The sequence below is a fragment of the Amblyomma americanum genome, chromosome 5, assembly GCF_052857255.1.
Source record: "Amblyomma americanum isolate KBUSLIRL-KWMA chromosome 5, ASM5285725v1, whole genome shotgun sequence".
Lineage (NCBI taxonomy): Eukaryota > Metazoa > Arthropoda > Arachnida > Ixodida > Ixodidae > Amblyomma > Amblyomma americanum.
This window is the reverse complement of record NC_135501.1, coordinates 176,636,245-176,653,996: the sequence shown is the minus strand read 5'-3', so window position 1 is coordinate 176,653,996 and position 17,752 is coordinate 176,636,245. Positions and strand designations below refer to the sequence as shown.

At 49.3% G+C, this 17,752-nt stretch overlaps 1 protein-coding gene across 10 annotated transcripts in view; it reads right to left on the bottom strand.

Annotated features, from left to right (window-relative positions):
* ena (ENAH actin regulator enabled) overlaps positions 1-17,752 on the bottom strand; it is a 137,257-nt gene that overhangs the window by 61,034 nt on the left and 58,471 nt on the right. For 2 of the 10 annotated variants that reach the window (XM_077665926.1, XM_077665930.1), the window contains exon 1: positions 4,564-6,968. The exons of the other annotated variants lie outside the window; for them this stretch is intronic. In XM_077665926.1, the coding sequence (XP_077522052.1) occupies positions 4,564-4,634 (71 nt within the window). In that variant the 5' untranslated portion in view covers positions 4,635-6,968. Of the gene's footprint in view, positions 1-4,563; positions 6,969-17,752 lie in introns of those variants that run through there. 10 annotated transcript variants of the gene reach the window in all.

Below are 17,752 nucleotides of genomic sequence, written 5' to 3'. Positions count from 1 at the left end.
ACAGCTTACTCGATTTTACTCCTTTCTGTTTGGAGTGTACCGCTGCAAGGGTCACACAAGTAGAAACAACAACAAACCCTTCCTAGCCATAAACTGGAAGAGTTCGTTAATTTTTTTTTTTTTCCGGCTGACCCTGCACTAGATACATTGTCGCTAAAGCGTCCGTACAGCACTAGCAAATGCTCTCGTTCGAGTACCGCAATACGCACGGCAAAAAAAGCAAAAGAAAATGCAAAGGAAAGAAGAAACAAAAGGCAAAGGCAAGCTCAGGCAGGCCACGACGCGCAAATAAAGGGGACCACAGTAAAAGAGAGCCCGGGGGGTGGGGGGGATGGGGGGGGGGGGGGCGCCGCGGTGCTGCCGAGCGGGAAGCAAGATTAATTGCTCGGCACGCAGACATCAGCGGCCGCCAACTTCTTCCCCTCCTCTCTTGCAACTCCTTGGTCAGAATTCCGTTTCCTATTTCAGGAGTCGGCGGCAGCAGATGAGGAACGGAGGAGGGCTCGGGAGCGACTTAATCATCCACACGCCACACAAGAAAAGAAATGAGCACACACACACACAAAAAAAAGATCGCACGTTGCGAGTTATACTGACAAGGCGTTACGCATACATAGACACGAACCGAATACGGCGAACATTCGGACGGTAACACCTGGGCACTTTTTTTTTCTTCGCTTTTCACATCCCGAAAAGAAAACTCAAATACGGTAAGCGATAGTAGGAGCTTTGATTACGCACGTCATAAGCACCGCCGAAAAACTTTACCCCGGTCTCCCCTATAAAAAAAAAGGGGGAGGGGGGGGAGGGGGCAGGTGTTGGGGAGAGTCAGCGGTCCCTTAATGTTCCCTAATTCATCATGCCCTGTCGTGCACGGACCGACAGGAGAAGCACGCATCTTCCGATTCTGTGTACGATAACCTCGCGCGATATCTACAATGCGATAACGTAGATTGGAACGCAAAGGCGCATACACAGGTGCCGCGATGTGCTGAATTCAATGCCGGCACTTTGCATATGTACACATATACAGTCAAACCTCGTTACAGCGAAACGGTTTATAACGAAATAATGGATATAACGAAGGAATGACGATCCTCCTTGGAACCTCGGTAAACGCGGGATATAACGAAGCTACGGCTATAACGAAGTGATCACCGGGCCCCTTCAACTTCTTTATAGAGAAGTTTAATTGTATATCAGGTAGGCAGTGGCGTAAACCATCAGCACTAAGAGCAGACAGGTAGGAGCAGACGAAATGGTGACCAATTAAAGAGAATATGGGGATTTGTTTGCTGTCAATACAAAAGCCCCTTCAACAGCCTATACGACACATTCCTTTCTTTAATCGCTTCGCCATACTCGAAAGCTGCAGCTCACCGGGTACACGTGTGCGACCTGGTACGAAAGACATCAGTCACACGCAACTGATGATATGGGTATCGTAAAACTTATTGCAGCGTAGTTTAATTTTCCCGTATATGAAAAGTATGAGCGATACGAAGCAGAAAAGCCTGATCACACCCAGTACCTCACAAAACGCCCCCTATAACCACATTTTACACCGTCGCAGCGAAGCTTGGAAAAAGCAAAGGCTTTCCACCCTTTAAAAATTTTTTCGTTAGACAGTCTACACACTGTCCATAGTGTATAGACCTGCTATAAACAAATCCGATAGACTATATAGTCTAGAGGCAGTAGAGATCCTATGACAGCCATGGATAATCTATAGATTTATGGCCATACACTTTGAGTAGTCTTGTCTATAGACATCCTGTAGACTACGAATAGAAAAAAAGAAATATCTCTAGGAAAGCAATAAGTCTATAAGAAGTCTATAGACAATCGCCACATTGTATTGTGGCGACGTTTACGCGTCTTGTCGGTTCCCCTTTCCAGCCTGCACAGTCAATGGCAGACATCAGGCGGCCGACTTTCTTTTTTAGTTCATTCTGTTCTCTCAACATTTACTATTCCGCAGCGTTGCCATTGCAGATTCTCCATGACATTTTCTTTTTATTTATCCTTTTTGCACAGCAGTTCTCCCAAGGCAAAAAAAAAAACTAAATCCACAGAATAAGTCGTCTTCTTCTACGCAGTTCGTAAACAGCACTAAAAATCAAGATCCAAAGGGAAAAACGCAGTCTCCCATGCGCGAGCAAAAAAAAAAAAAACAAATTAGAAACCCCGCGGCGAAAAGCCTCCCCGCTCAGCAGCTGCGGCGAGTGGGCTTCGCCTCTCGGCAGCCGAGCCCAAGGGCAAAGCCGGATTAGCGGGCGACGGCAACCTTGGAAAGGGATCCGGCGTGCGCGCAGTTCGTAAGCGCATTCCAGCTGTTTGCTCGGCGACGCCGCAGTTTCATGATGTCGCGAAGCGGGAGAACGAAGTTCAGAAACGTCCCGTGTTGTTTACAGACGGCGACAGAGGGCGACACAGTGAAAACCAAATGCGCTACACCGTTGAGCCGAACGAAAGTTCCCTTTTTCCGAACGGCCCCTTCTCAGCATGGTATGGTATGGTATGGTATGGTATGGTATGGTACGGTAAGGTACGGTACGGTATGGTATCGTTAAACGGCATTTGCATCGTACGTACGCACACAGAGGTCTTGAATTTCGCCGCCATCGAAATTCGGCCGCCAGGGCCGGGGTTCGATAACGTGACACTGGCCTCAGTAGCCGAATGTCTAAGCCGCTGCATGACTGCAGAGGGTACCTACATACTTTTTATTTTTCCGATTAACACAAGGAATTATCAGAGCACTTCCGAATTTTCTCAGTTACTTCCATCCTAACCTCCTTTATCTTTCCTGTGTGCAGTACTACATCTACGTAAAAAGAAACTAATCATAGCATACCATGTTGTCACCGATCAATCGATAAATGCGAGTAAAGAACAATTTCTTATTTCTTTCGCAATTTTCATAGAAAAAACGAACAAATGTATTCAATTATCTTCTACGAACTACCTGTTCCTTTCCATAATGGTCGCGCCTGCGCACCTCTAACGGCGTATTCCAATCTGCGACCCGGAGCAAGTTTGTGAAACCGAAGAGCGTATTCGAATGGGCGATTTGGATTCAGATACTGAACTCTGATTGGCCAGCGACGGATATCTTGCTCATCGGGATTCGGGGTCTGCTCCCGAGCGCCGATTAGCATACGCGCCACAGGTGATGCAGACGTTATCTGCGCGAAAAATGCAGTTGTCAGAGCGGGCGCCAGTATTTTCTGGCAAAATAAACTACAGGGGCAGATATACAAGTAATAAGGAAAGGGCTCAAGCATTGCGTTCCTGACACCGACAGCTGAGATACATACACAAACGCCGCGTTCTCTGGTAAACATCCCGACTCGTCCAGCAGTTTTTGCCTCCAACCGTCGCTGTATACCTATGCTCGCTATTCCTTTTTTTCCGTGAGAAGCGACAGCAAAAACGCTGCTCGTCCCAACTGAGGGAGGGGCGTCTTTTCCTCGGGTAGGCCAATTCTGAGAGCGCGAAACAAAGCCGGTGCGCTGAAGAAATCTTCGAACACGCGAATGCGTGTCTGCGAAGCGCTTTCTCGTGCGCTCGACGATGTCTTCCCCGGGCCGGTGAGAAGAACAACCGTCGCAGGGCACAGGGAGCCAGACCAAACCAGCACGCACCCGTGCGGCCAGCCTGGAAAACAACGACCTGGCGTCGTGGGACTCTCTCGTCGGCATGCGCAGCAGTGCTGCCGTCTTGCGTCACGCACCACCGGCTCTCGCTCGGCGCGGTAGCGAAGGTCCAAGATGAGATACTGGAGTCGTCCATTACTTCTTTCTTTTTGCTCGCTTTAACTCATTTTCGTGCGAAATTGTGCAGCTAGGGTTCGGCGTACGACGCGAATCTCCCACGCCCCCGTCACGGCAAAAGGACTCACGGGCACCTCGTCACCATTGTTAGTCCCCTCACAAAAGTTAAAGACTATGATGGCAATTCCAGCACATCAGCGAAGCACTAGCGTACAGATGTATGCCTGGCCAGCCGGCTGCTTGCTACGCATGCGTAGTGCACTTTAACCGAGAAGTGTAGGAACTGGGGGGTGAAAAAGGCACGCGTTCTGCACGAAATCGCTCTAATTAAGTGCCCTCAATGCAGAAGTTAATCATATCGGGCATGGAAGCAACATTTTCACCCACATATGCATCTGCACTGCAGAGTTCGCCCCAATAAGAAAACAATTCACGCCCAATATTGCCTGAACAACACTTTAAGCAGCACACACGTCTCTCAAGCCGCACACTGCCCGCATGATCGCGTACATAGGTATACAAAGATAGGCTATACATGTTATACAGGTGACCTTGAAGAACGGAAAGATGAAGAGGAGGAGTAAGCTGTACGTATAGTCGAAGGAGAAGATAACCTCGACAGAATACATATACTACTTTGTGAATCGCTATTCTGCAGAGATTTCACAGCACGTTTCGCAGGTGTATCCAAGATTTTTTTTTTTTGCGGGCTGGGGGGAGGGGGGGGGGGGCAATACACGGAGCTCGTATATCCCGCAGTTCCCGCGCGGTCTTCCTTCCAACTCACCCGTCGGGGACGCTGTGGCGTCGGCTCAGCGAATCGGTGCCCGTGGTCAGAACCATGGGGCAGCAGAACATACGGCGCTCCTCCCACGCACCCGACGAGGCGACACGCGCACGACAATCTCTCCCGGAAAGCACAAGCTCGCACGCGCACAACACACACCGCAGAAGATTGGCCTTCAGCAGTCAGCAACTGTCTTCGCAACTGCGGCGGCTGCACACCACAGTCGGCCGACACAGCAGGCTGGAGGAAGATGCGCCGTCCGGCGACGTCGTGTGCGCATGCGCAGCAGCAGAAAAGAAGCCCGCCACGCACGAACAGGCAGGTATGGAAGCAGATCCGATGACCACGACGGGTAGTCAAGCAGGTTAAACACCGTATTTTAACAGGATAAAAATGTATATCACAACGGCACAGAATCAGGTTCACCAACAGTACAGGAACCGGCAAAGCTCCGGTCGAACAAAGACTCCTTTCACGGCAACGAAAGCAGCGTCAAAGCATGCAAGTCGTCCAGAAGGCAACCTAGACGGAGGCGCGATGCTCTCAAAATTCACCCGAGACCACCAACTGTACAAAACAACCTCTGAAACTTGAGTCGTATATGCACAGACAATCAGTCAAGAACAATGGGCCAAGCCGAACGTAACACGAAAAAAAAAAAGCACTCATTCCATTCTTCACTGCTTATTGTTTTCCCACAACAAATCCCTCTCCCTGCCTGGGAAATCTCTCGCCTTCGGTCGAACTGGACGCTGACGTCAATTTTAACAAGCTCAAGTCGAGCCGTAAGCCTTTACTCAAGAGCCAGAAATACTGCCTTTGCCGTCACTGGCGAGCCAGATACGTGTGCCTTTCAATGCACTCCTAGAAGCCTTTATCTCGCCCTCAACACTTGTACTTCGCTAATCTTGTTCAAAATACAAAAGTCGCACAAGCCTCCACTTCCTATTAATCGAACTGTGCGCGGCGTCCACTTGACGATGCGACACAATGACGTTCATCCAATTGACCGTTATCTCAAACCAGCAAGGCCACGCGATAGCGAAACCAGTGACGCCAGAAAACCACGTGACCGCGAATGCCAGACAAGCGAGGTTCACCGGATCCTCGAGTGCGTTGTCTTCGCGCACTAATGAACAACCTGCAACGCCTCCAACAAATTACTACTTGTCTGACGTACGCACTGGCTTGGGAGAAAGAAATCTCCCCTATCAGCAAAAAAGTTCAGGCAGGATGCAACAGCAAACGAAAAGCGACAGTTCGCAACGAGGCTGGCATGCAGTCAAATAAGCCCCATCAACAGCTCTGAAATGGTACTATACAAGCCACAACTGCAACGTGCGAAAGTCCCCGTCCCGGGTGCTCTCAGAAGACCAGGCCTTCGTTAAGCCCGAATCCCCAAAACGGGAGCCAAAGATAAAAAAAAAATGACCGACCACGCCCATCGACAGCCCGGGCAGCCGCGCGGGTTCACGTGCGTCCGGCCAGACAAGCACCGCAAGCAAGCTCGAAGCGCAAGAATGGCGGGAACTAAATGGGGAAAGCTCCCTAAAGAGCCAAACGTCTCGCACAGTCCTCTTTCCCCAATTATGGGCCACTTCCAATTAGCCTCGAACAATACACACGCGCACCCAGTCCCCAGAAAAAAAAAAGAAAGCTAGACGTGCAGAGCTGCACCGACAAGTAATGGCCTTTGATGTGCAGCAAACAGTCCGCAGCAGCAGACGACGGCCCTCTATGGACGTCAAAAGCAGACGTCGGTGGTGAGAGGAGGTCCAGACGGCGTTGACGTCATGGGCGACTGCGTCTGAGAGTGGACAGGAAAGTCGTAGAGAGTATACAAGCTGAGCGCTTCTTTTTCAGCACAGCTTGCTGCGCAACAAGCGAACAATGAAAGACAAAAAGCAAGCGGGAAAGAGCCACTCCCAGTGCGAGAGCAAAAACCAGGCGACGGCTTCTTCACGGAGGACACTTCGCAGACGATTTTGCAACACGCACCAGCGGTGCTGCAGCGACGAAGCGCATGGCCGACTCTTCCCGAACTCCCGTTCTTACCGAACCTCCTATACACGCACACGGGGCAAAAAAAAAAACGCTGATGTCAAAACGCACGGATGCTGCACAATCACGGGCGAACAAACTCGGCGCGCACAGTCGCAGTCGGATGACGTCGCCGCATGATGGCGGTCGTCATTACAAGCAGGTCATGTAGAGACGCCACGCCTGGCCACGACGTGTTGCGGCAGGAGCGCACATCACAGAAGAACAGCCGCAGTACAGCACTGCAGTTGCATCACACTCCGACCGGCGGCGGCAAGAAGCGGACGAGATCGGACCGAGGGAGTGGCCTCACACGTTGGGTCGGATCGCCGCACACACGCGTGCAGGAAAAACCGCCGCGCGCCAGACTGAGCCAGAAATACCGGAGCAGGAGGAAGAGAAAAGAAGGAGGAAGTGGTGAAGGCGAGGGAAGATTGAGGAAGGAAGAGACGGCTGGGGGCCACGGCGGGTCAAGGGAAGAATGAAAAAAGGGAAATGCAGGGGATGAAAGCACAGCCGCACCAACAACCGGCACCGCCAGCGGAAGCCGCCTTCGTTCCTCAAAAAAAGCGGGAGGAAATCGAAGGGAAGGAAGAGAACGGCAAAGCCGCCCTCTCCTCCCCATCTTCCCTTTTTCCCTCCCCCAGCGGGAGCAGCATCCGGCGGCGGCGGCTCCGCGGAGCGGGCGGCGCGCCTCCCTAAATCCCGTCAGGCCTCGAGAAGAGCGGTGGCGCGGCGAGCGGTGAATGAACGCATGCGTCCACCCTCCTCTCCCTCCTCTTCCCGTCGTCCTTTCCAGCATCGCGCGATCGCTGCCCCTTCCCATTATCCACAATGCGAGGGAACCTGCCCTGGAATCTGCCCTCGCAAACAACCTCACACTCCCTCCGAAGTTCTCTCCCTAAAACGTAACTTCCGCCCTTCCCTCAAACACGCCATGCCTTAGCACAGAGAGAGCGGGTTGCGCTCGCGCCTCTCGAACGCCGCCACCCTCTCCGACGCATTGAACAAATACGAAAAGGGCGTTTCCCTATTAGGGACAAGACTGTGCAGACGGTGCCTGGCGCACTTTTTGCTGCGTGCAAAAACAAGATTGTCCTTTTTGTCTTTTTTTCAGATGTGCGTCCTCCAAGATCCTTTACCGCAGCGGAAAAAAAAGGCGTGAAGAATGCCGCGCCCTCTTTTGGCTACTGCCTTTGGAATTTTTGAAGTCCGCATTCGCTTTGATAAAGTTTAAAGGAGGGTACGCCGCTTCTCTTGTGGCTCTAAAAGGTCACACGCTTGCGGCTCTGAGCTGAAAGAGCATGAAATTCCTTCAGGGGGATACAGTTTACAACACCCATGCGTGTCGACGCCACACTTCACTCTAATGGATGAAGGTAAGAACGTCAGCCTTAGTAGCGTAAAAGCATCCAATTCGAAACGACGGCTGAATGGCATGCCCAGGGCTGTTCCCCATTTAGGGCCACCACCGCTACGCAAGTCTCCACCCCCCCCCCCCCTAACCACCCGTTCAGACCGAATATCCCTTTCCACTTCCCCGCCTCCGAAAGGAGCGCAATTTCGTAACACTTCCAAGGCCCTGTACGTCCCCATTTTTTTTTACATTCTCGCAATGTAGAAGAGTAGAGGGAATATATACGGCGCCAACTTATTAGGGATGCATGACATACGCTCCCAGCCTGAATATTTAATCTCGCGCCTCCACCTCGAGCCCGAATAATGGCACTCCCCCGGGGGAGCAGTTTCTCCCTTTCGCCTAAGCTAACACCTCACAGAAACGGGACACCGCGCATGCGCACTTCCCTATTCGGGAAATTACTCCACACGCACTCAGCGAGTCAGTTTTACACTTAATCTAAGCGTCATTTTTCCCTCTCTCTCGGTTATTCAAAGAATACACTGCTGCACAGAACTGGAAGCGAAACAATGCTTCGGGTTAAGCGCTTGTGGACGTAAAAATATAACATTCACAGTGTGCGTATGTGCGTGCGTGCATCGAGAATTTTTCTGCGTTGTGCACACACATGTAAAACTTTGACAATAGTAAGTAAAATGTGCATTTGAACACGTATGCTACTTTTGCAAGGAATGGCTTATGGAACTCTCACTGTGTCGCTCTGCTCATCTTTTCTCATTTCATATCGCGCAGATTTTCTCACGTTCTCCAACTTTATTCACAGCAAATGGAGATACAGTCGAACCTCTTTATGATGATTAATGTATATAACGAAGGAATTACAATTCCCGTTGGGAGCTCGGTCAACACGGGCTACAATGAAGTTATGGCTATAACGAAGTGGTCGTCGGTCCCCTTCAGCTTCGTTATGACGAGGCTCAACTGTAAATTAAGCAAACAAAAAGCAACCAACCAAAGCAAGATGCAGGCATCAGAACACGTTCTAATGAATAAAAGTAGGACAAGAGTATAATGAGACGCAAAACTGAGAAATTTTCCTCTTTCGCTGTCTATCAGAGGGAAGAATGGGGGGAAATGATTACAAATTAAAGGATCGTGGCACACCAATCAGTGGCGCTGATTGCAGTACTCATTTACGAATACAATGAAACCGTTAATTAGCTAACTACTCGCCCTGGGCAACAACAAGAAAGAGAATCGCCTGCCGCGGGGCGCTCTAAAAACCATTTGCTCCCATCAGTGCATACGCCTCATTTGAAGTCTCGGATCACTAAAAAAAAGGATTAAAAAACTACAGATAAGAAAGCTACTCGTGCGACACCCTGTGTCGTGCACACCTACAAACCGGAATCAATTAAAATCCCGCCCAACCATGTCCGATTACTCCCCCCAAACTCAACAAAGAAAGGATAACGATCCGATGCGGGTGCATTGTAGGGGTGCGGACGTACAATCTTACAAATCACTTGTCCAAATGCGGCGGGCTGCCAATGACGATCACTGCCGAACATCGTCGCGCATATAGATTTGCACACCCCGCTTTCCCGTCTTCCCTTCAACTACTCCCACTCTTCGAGCCTCACCCCATTTTCTTTCGATACAATATCGTGCACGGGCAGTAAGCTCGCAGAGCCCGCATCTCGAACCCACTCTCCCTCTCGGTCCCCGCAAATTATGCGGCTGGGGGAAACTCTAAGGGAAGGAGGAGAGGTGCCTTCAACCCTACGACCCCAACTCGCCTCCCCTTCCTTCCCCATTACAGTCGACGCATCCCGCCAGCCGTCGCGGGATGAGAGAGCATTGATCCGGGGCCGGGGTGGCCGACCGGAACCGGAAGAACAGACGAGACGCGCTGGAGCGCACGCACTCCCTTGCCCTCTCCACCCCTTCCTCTTCCGGTCAGCGCACAGCCCTTTCGCTTCCCGCCACCAGACGCCCTATAGGATCCCCCCCCCCCTTTTTTTAAAACATGACAACGCCACGCTACATTCTACACAACAACAAAAACAAAATCGATACACTATGCCTTTTCATTTTCGCATCCTGCTTCAAGCAGTAAGTAATGAGTTCATGTGGTCTAAGCCAGGAAATATAATTCGCATGAATGTTAATCACAAGGCGCGAAAATGCCGCTTTAGCTATAGGCGTCTCATCCGCTTAAGCAACGTCTCATCCGCTTAAGCAAACTATCGGTGTCAAATGGAGCGCGAGAAATGAAAAGAAAGACGTTGTAGCTCAGAAGAATAAAACTTCAAGATTAAACGCCAAGTGTCGATGCCCGTTTCCGGAAGTGGAAATATTACCGAACTGTGCTCCCTTTGTCCCTTTTCTTTTTTTTCAAACCCAGCTTTACTTCGTTTATTCCTTTGAATTTTGCCTCGATCTAGTTTCGGTTCTTCAGACTGCGGCAGTATACGTTCGCGTAGTACAGGGCGGTGTCCTTTCTACGCAGACGATTCGAAAACAAGTTCTCGTTAGCGAAACGATCGTTTCGCTAACCGCAGCTCCCGACCCCGGAGAATCAGGAACAAGTGAAGCTTTCCAGCAGTTCAGCCCAAATCGCCATTATAGTAAGGTTAAGTAAAGAAAAAAAATAAAGTCGCGCTACAACTTGCAGCTGCAAAGATCGGCACAGAGATGTCGCCACTGGCAGCATCATTTGCGCAGGCTCGTATCCTGCTGTCTGGCGTACCTTTGACGTACAGTATGGTACATTGTTAAAGGGAATATGCGGTCGCGTGAAGTTGACTTTCCGCGATGCGCTGCTGCAGAAGGCCGGAAAGAATGCCGAGCTGATTGTGGTCCGGAGTTTTTTTTTCGGCAATCTGTCCCCGTGCAGGGACCTCATCTTTCACGCCCACAACGCATCGATCACCTCTTCTCGCTGCTGAATTGGCTTTTTCCATTCTGTGGTCGCGTTTCGTGCGAAATAAGCAACATTTTATCCGGACTAGATTATCCACGTGTGAGTGACCTGGTTCATATGCCACTCAACATGTATTGTACGCGTTGGGTGGCATACGAACCAAGTCACTCACGCGTGGATAACCTAGTCGAGAGAAAACGTTGCTTATTTCGCACGAAACGCGACCACAGAATATAAAAAGCCAATTCAGCAGCGAGAAGTAGTAATCGATGCGTTGTGGATGTGAAAAATGAGATCCATGCACGGAGACAGATTGCCGAAAAAAAAAAAAAAACTCCGGACCATAATCAGCTCGGCATTCTTTCCGGCATTCCGCAGCAGCGCCTCGCGGAAAGCCAACTTCACGCGACCGCATGTTCCCTTTAACAGTGTACCATACTGTACATCATATCTGCGACCCATATGCGAACTACGCTCGTCCTAATTACCTACAGCCCGGTTGCATGTACCCGTAAGTGTCGCACACTGGCAGCGATATAGAGGTAGTAGTGGTAACGGCGGTAAGCAAAGTAATACCGCTCTGCAATCTTTATTCGACTCTTACGATGTACAGGCCGCCGCAGGGGCTGAGTGGTTATGGCGCTCGGCTGCTGGCCCGTAAGACGCGGGTTCGATCCCGGCGGTCGAATTTCGATGGAGACGAAATTCTAGAGGCCCGTGTGCTGTGCGATGTCAGTGCACGTGAAAGAACCTCAGGTGGTCGAAACTTCCGGAGCTCTCATAAATCTAATAAATCTTACGATATATACGTGACGCGGGATCAGGACAAAGCCACGAACGCCTTCACTAACTGGCATGGGCCGAGCGGGCCGAAAAGGGCATGCTCTATTACAGTGGAATATAAAAATGAAAACAATAACAGTACATTAGCGGAAATTGACGACCTAAAGAAAAATTAAAACTGTCACAATGAAGAAACCAATAAAAGCCGAAGGCATCGGGGCACCTAAAAAATATCTTGGCAACGCTGTGTAATTAAAATGCAACAGAAAAGAAACTGGCTATCAACTATTGGGGCTTAACGTCCCAAACCAACTCAGGCTATGTTGGACGCCGTAGTGATGGGCTCCAGATAATTTCGACCACCTCGGGTTCTTTACCGTGCACTGACATCGCACAGCGCACGGGCCTCTAGAATTTCGCCTCTATTGAAATTCGACCGCCGCGGCCGGGATCGAGCCCGCGTCTTTCGGGTCAGCAGCCGAGCGCCGTAACCACTCAGCCACCCCGGCTGCGCCAATAAATACCACAGAAAAGAAAGACTATAGCTGCCAGCAGCAAGAGGTAGCCACCCCAAAGAGCGCTGTTTTCCAGAAGACATGTCTTCCTCCAAAAGCGAGCAGCAGATGTAAATAAATGCTGCGTCTATCACTGCAAGGACGCTGACAAAGTTTTGGACGGTGCGTTGCAGCGCCGCAAACAGAATTAAATGAATATAGAAACCAAATTTTTGCTTGCGTGCATTTTTCTCTTAAATGATACGTTAAACATTAATGTACACGGATCATCGCGCGGCATTCGCCGACGACCGCTAGCGAATTTATAATTGAATTTCTTGACGCTGTTTCGGTTTCATCGACCTAACCATGGCGGTGGCGTATAGTTGACCTTTAGGTCCAGCGAAGCGCGGTAAAAAACGGCTGTATAACTGCCGATGCGTCCTTTATCGTCACTCCAGCTCTTGAAGCAGGCTTGCTTAAGTATAGTGTGCTGAATTAAAGCCATGCATCGGCGCTTATACCGCAGGTTGTGTCGCGCCTCTCGCGGCCTAAAGGTCAACTATACGGCACAGCCATCGCCCAAGTTCATGAAACCGAAACAGCATGAGAGAATAAATTCAATTCGAAATTATTCAGCGGTCGCCGGCGAATACCACGCGGTGATCCTTGCATTCTAATGTTCCATTTGAAAGAAAACACGCTACCAAAAATTGGTTGTTACAGTCCTTCAAGAACTATAGTCCTTCAAGAACTTAGTCCTTTAAGTAAGTGACAACGAGGTAAGTTAAGTGAATCCACTGGACATTGTAAACGTTTTAATTATAAATGGCTAATTACCATTAGTTTGGACCAGACCGCAGAAATGCGGACACAAAGAAAAACTAAGCAGCTTGCACCTTTCGAATCTGTAGCTGTATCAGCATAGACAGGCACAGGAAAGTCTCAGCTGTAATCGTTCCTTTAGCCGTAATTGTTTGAAATGAACCCTACCTTACTCTCCTGTGGTAAAATAGATGAACGGTGAAGGTGCATTAAATGCACACCACAATCCTCCCGCTAAGGTGAAATAAACAACCGCACTCTCCGGGAGAGGTGTAAATATGACATAATAAACCCGTGGGGAGAGTAAATGGGCCATACTGCTTCCCAGAGGTGGAGTAAATATAATCCAAATCAGGGGAGTCACACGAAACGGACTAGCACTCGGTACTGTTGTCAAAGTACAAACATTTCTCAAGTGTGTCTCATGCAATTCGGACTGAAGCGCTCGCGCTCTCTCTCAGTCCTGTGGAGCTGCGAGATAAAGTTCCGTACAACCAAATCGAAACGAAAATGCAAATTAAAAAAAAATGCGAAAGTCTCGTTAATTTCACAGCGCGACAACCCGAAGGTCATCGACGCCAGCGATACATGCGCATCCGCCGAAGCTCAGTAGGAAAGGAGAAAAAAAGAAATAAAACGACAATACGAATGAAATTACGGGACCAAGCCCGACTACAGGACGTGCAGCGCAGACGCCGAAACTCACAAACCCGGCTACCATGTCTAGGGGGAAAGTGACCTTTACGAGGCAGGCTATAAAAAGGTCGCCCGACGCCAACTGCGCGTACAGGCATCGAGCACTTTTCCTGTAGCGATCGTCAAAAAAAGAAAAAAAGGGATGAAATGAAAGTAAGCCCGAGGAGGCGAAAGTTGAAACGAATGCAAAAAATAAAAGGAAAGAAATATACTAGCCAGGAAACAAAAATAGAAGCGAAATTTTCGAAAAGGCGCTCGACTCGGTATACAGAGACAACGCCGGTGACGGTCAACGACCTCTGCCATCTCAATAGCGGTCGCCTCTTCACTTTTCAAAACGCTAAGGCGCCCGTGTGCTGTGCGATGTCAGTGCACGTTAAAGATCCCCAGGTGGTCGAAATTATTCCGGAGCCCTCCACTATGGCATCTCTATCTTCCTTTATTCTTTCACTCCCTCATTTATCCCTTCCCTTACGGCGCGGTTCAAGTGTCCGCCGAGATGTGAGACATACTCCGCCATTTCCATTCCCCGAAAACCAATTATTATTATTATTATTATTATTATTATTATTATTATTATTATTATTATTATTATTATTATTATTATTATTATTATTATTCAGTTAAAAGTTGGTGTTTTGTATCCAGTTCACCACCCTCTGTTTCATTCTAAGGGTCTGTTCAGTTCGTAATTAACACATTTATTCGGACACCTGACACCTTTACGATTCTGAGTGTAGGGGAGACGACTCGGAAACAGTAGCAGATCGGCAAAAAAAAAATAACATTAGAGGTATAAACTGTACAGCTCGGATATCAACACACTTAAATCACGCCGATAGACAGTCAGAGTCGTTAACGCCGCTTGGTAAAAGGAGAACGCTGTCCATCAGACAAGACAAAGCACACTGCCGGCGGCACTGAAAATTACGACCTGCATAGCAGATGACACCTGGCGGAAAGGTTTCGAAAGCAGGATAAAGTGAAAGTTTAAGGATCGCGCGCACTGACCTCGCATTAACAGCCAAGCGTTGAGACAGTAGTTACGTTGCAGGGTATACACCTTCGGGGCATTGGCATAAATTTATATTCCACTCTCCTACCTGCTACACAGAGAGACCGTTTTTTCTTCGATATTAATTAGTTTCTATACGCCTGCAGACAGGTATAGTCCAGTAAAGGTCGATACCGCATAACACCATACGTCTACTTAGGGCAGGTAGTGACAGCTGAAGGATCAGAATGGGGTGGAGCGCATATGGCAGGTTCACTCAGATCATGAATAGCAGGTTACCAGTATCCCTAAAGAGAAAAGTGCACAACAGCTGTATCTTGTCGGTATTCACCTGCGGGGCAGAAACGTGGAGGCTAACGAAAAGAGTTCAGCTCAAGTTAAGGACAGCACGGCGAGCCATGGAAAGGAAAATGATAGGTGTAACGTTAAGAGACCGGAAGCGGGCAGAGTGAATGAGGGAATAAAGGCGTGTTAATGACATCCTAGTCGAAATCAAGAGGAAGAAATGGGCTTGGGCAGGGCATGTGATGCGAAGGCAAGACAACCGCTGGTGCTTAAGGGTAACTGAGTGGATTCCAAGAGAAAGTAAGCGGAGCAGGGGGCGGCAGAAGGTTAGGTGGGCGGATGAGATTAAGAAGTTTGCAGGCAAAGGGTGGATGCAGCTGGCAAAGGATAGGGTGAATTGTGGAGAGACATGGGAGAGGCCTTTGCCCTGCAGTGAGTGTAGTCAGGCTGATGATGACACCATAACCTATCAATTATAGAAGTGACGAAACAATGAAACGTCGGCAAAAAAAAGCGAGGCGCCAGCTGAAACATTTTTCATGGCCAATCAACAATTCAAAGAGAAAATTATAAGGAACCGAACGACCAGCTAAGCGGAAGCCGGCGGGGAGGAGCCAAGAGATCGACCCGATTTTAGGAGGGGCTTATCTCTGTAATATAGTGACTATTCGCTTCTTACTAGTTCCTCTCCGGTTGATCCGACCAACTGCTCCTTCGTTTCCTGTTAGTGTTCACTTCTTTTTGTGTTTGTTTGCGTGTGTGTGTGTGTGGGGGGGGGGGGGGGGTGTTGAATCCTTCACCAGTATTTCGGCCAGTCCACGGTCCTTTTCCCAAATTCACTCCATCATTAGCTCGTTCGTTCATTCATTCCCTCATTTACTAATTCATTCATAGCTATTCCGCATTCGCCTGGCATGCCAGGAGTCTCGCGAGAACACCGGTTCATATCTACCAGGGTCTATTTCTCGGTGCGGCGCCCTGGGACCTCAGACTAAATTTCAAGACGTATGACGTAACATGCGGCAAATTCGGTACAGCGAAGCTGGCGACTCGACGATGACGAAAGCGTGTATTACGGCTGGGCGCGGATATATTTAAGGATATAAGACCACAGAACTGGGGAAGGGGCAAGAGGGGAGAGGTCACTGACCCTCGCCATCCAGCGGGCACACGGAGCTGAACTCGTGAGAGCCACGCTGCTAGCCAAAGGCGGACGGATATATCTGCACAGCTGCTGCTGCTGCTAGCCCTGCTTCCGACTGCAGAGCCGGCCGGAGGCCCGTCAAAGTCATCCGTCACGCGTAGGTTACACAAACACGCACACGCACGTACAAAAAAAAGCGCGCGCATTTCAAAAAGAAAGGCAAGAATGAGGAGGAGGAGGAGGAGGTGGAGGAGGAGGGAACGGAGGCCCGGGGCGAAGATAAGAGGCCGTCATCACCGCGAAACACGCGACGGCGCTGGAGAGACTGAATGCGCGTGCGCGGGTCCCGCGGGTGGTATCGGGACAAATCTCTTCGCGGAGAGCAACGTTCCGCCTCGGAGGAGACGTTGCGCTCGCAACTGCGTGGCATGCACGTAAAAAAAAAAAAGAAGAAGAAAATTAAATAAAACGAGCAGAAATCCACGCACACGCAAACTTCGTGGCTATATCAAGCAAGCGACAATCGTTGTTTGCCGCACCGCAAAATCACCTGCACGCACACTCTAAACATGAATACGCTTGTATGGGTGTAAAAATGGGAGTAAGCTGTCCTCTAGCCCATTCCCTTTTTTTGCTCCTTTCTGTTTCGAGTGCAGTGGCAGCCACAGAGAAAGGCCACGCTGTGAATTAATGATAAGACTCCGCGTATAGACCAATTTCAGAAAAAAAAACAGGGCTTTTATTCCGCTCAAGGCTAATTAATCATAAATATTTTATTCAATTCAAGGATGGCAGAGGCAACAACCTCTCCTACTGTATTAAGGGAGTAATTATTCACTGGCATCCACCCTAGAGCAGCCATATGGCTACAAAGGAAACCAATACTGCTTTCTCAGAAACTTCGCAGTGAAAAAAAATTCGTCCTGGTCCGGGGTTCGAACCGGGGACCACCGCTTCAGCGGAGCAGTCACTCTACCAACTGAGCTAACCGAGGCAGGCCAACTGCGTACAGGCATCGAGGCACTTATCTTCTGGCGATCATTGAGAAAAAGAAAAACGGATAAAATGAAAGTACAACCGAGGATGCGAAACTTGAAAACGACTTTAACAAAATAAACAAGAACGGAATATACCAGCCAGGAAGCAAAAAATAGAAGCGAAATTTTTGACAGCACTCAGTAAATGTTCTGCTTGCGCTCGAGTTGTTGATCAATTCTTCCTCGTCCTGCCATGACCTTGCCGACCCGGGCAGCTCAGTTGTTAAGAGTGACTGCTCCGGTGTAGCGGTGGTTCCCGGTTCGAACCCCGGACCAGGACAAATTTTTCTGTAACTGTCAAGTCTCTGAGAAAGCTGTATAGCTTTCCTTTGCAGCCATACGGCTGCGTATGGGTGGATGCCAATGAGTAATTACTCCCTTATTACAAATTCCACTCCACGTTGGGGGATTCCCCTAAAACATCTGACCAACCTCTCCTACTGTCCCATTTGGTTTTTTCTACAACCGTTACACAATAAAATCAATTCTATTTCTTTTTCAAGCTCAGCAATTGCAGCTCGCATCTGACAGCGAGTGTTAAAAAAATGTTACCAGGGAGCACAATAAATGTATACGGTATATAA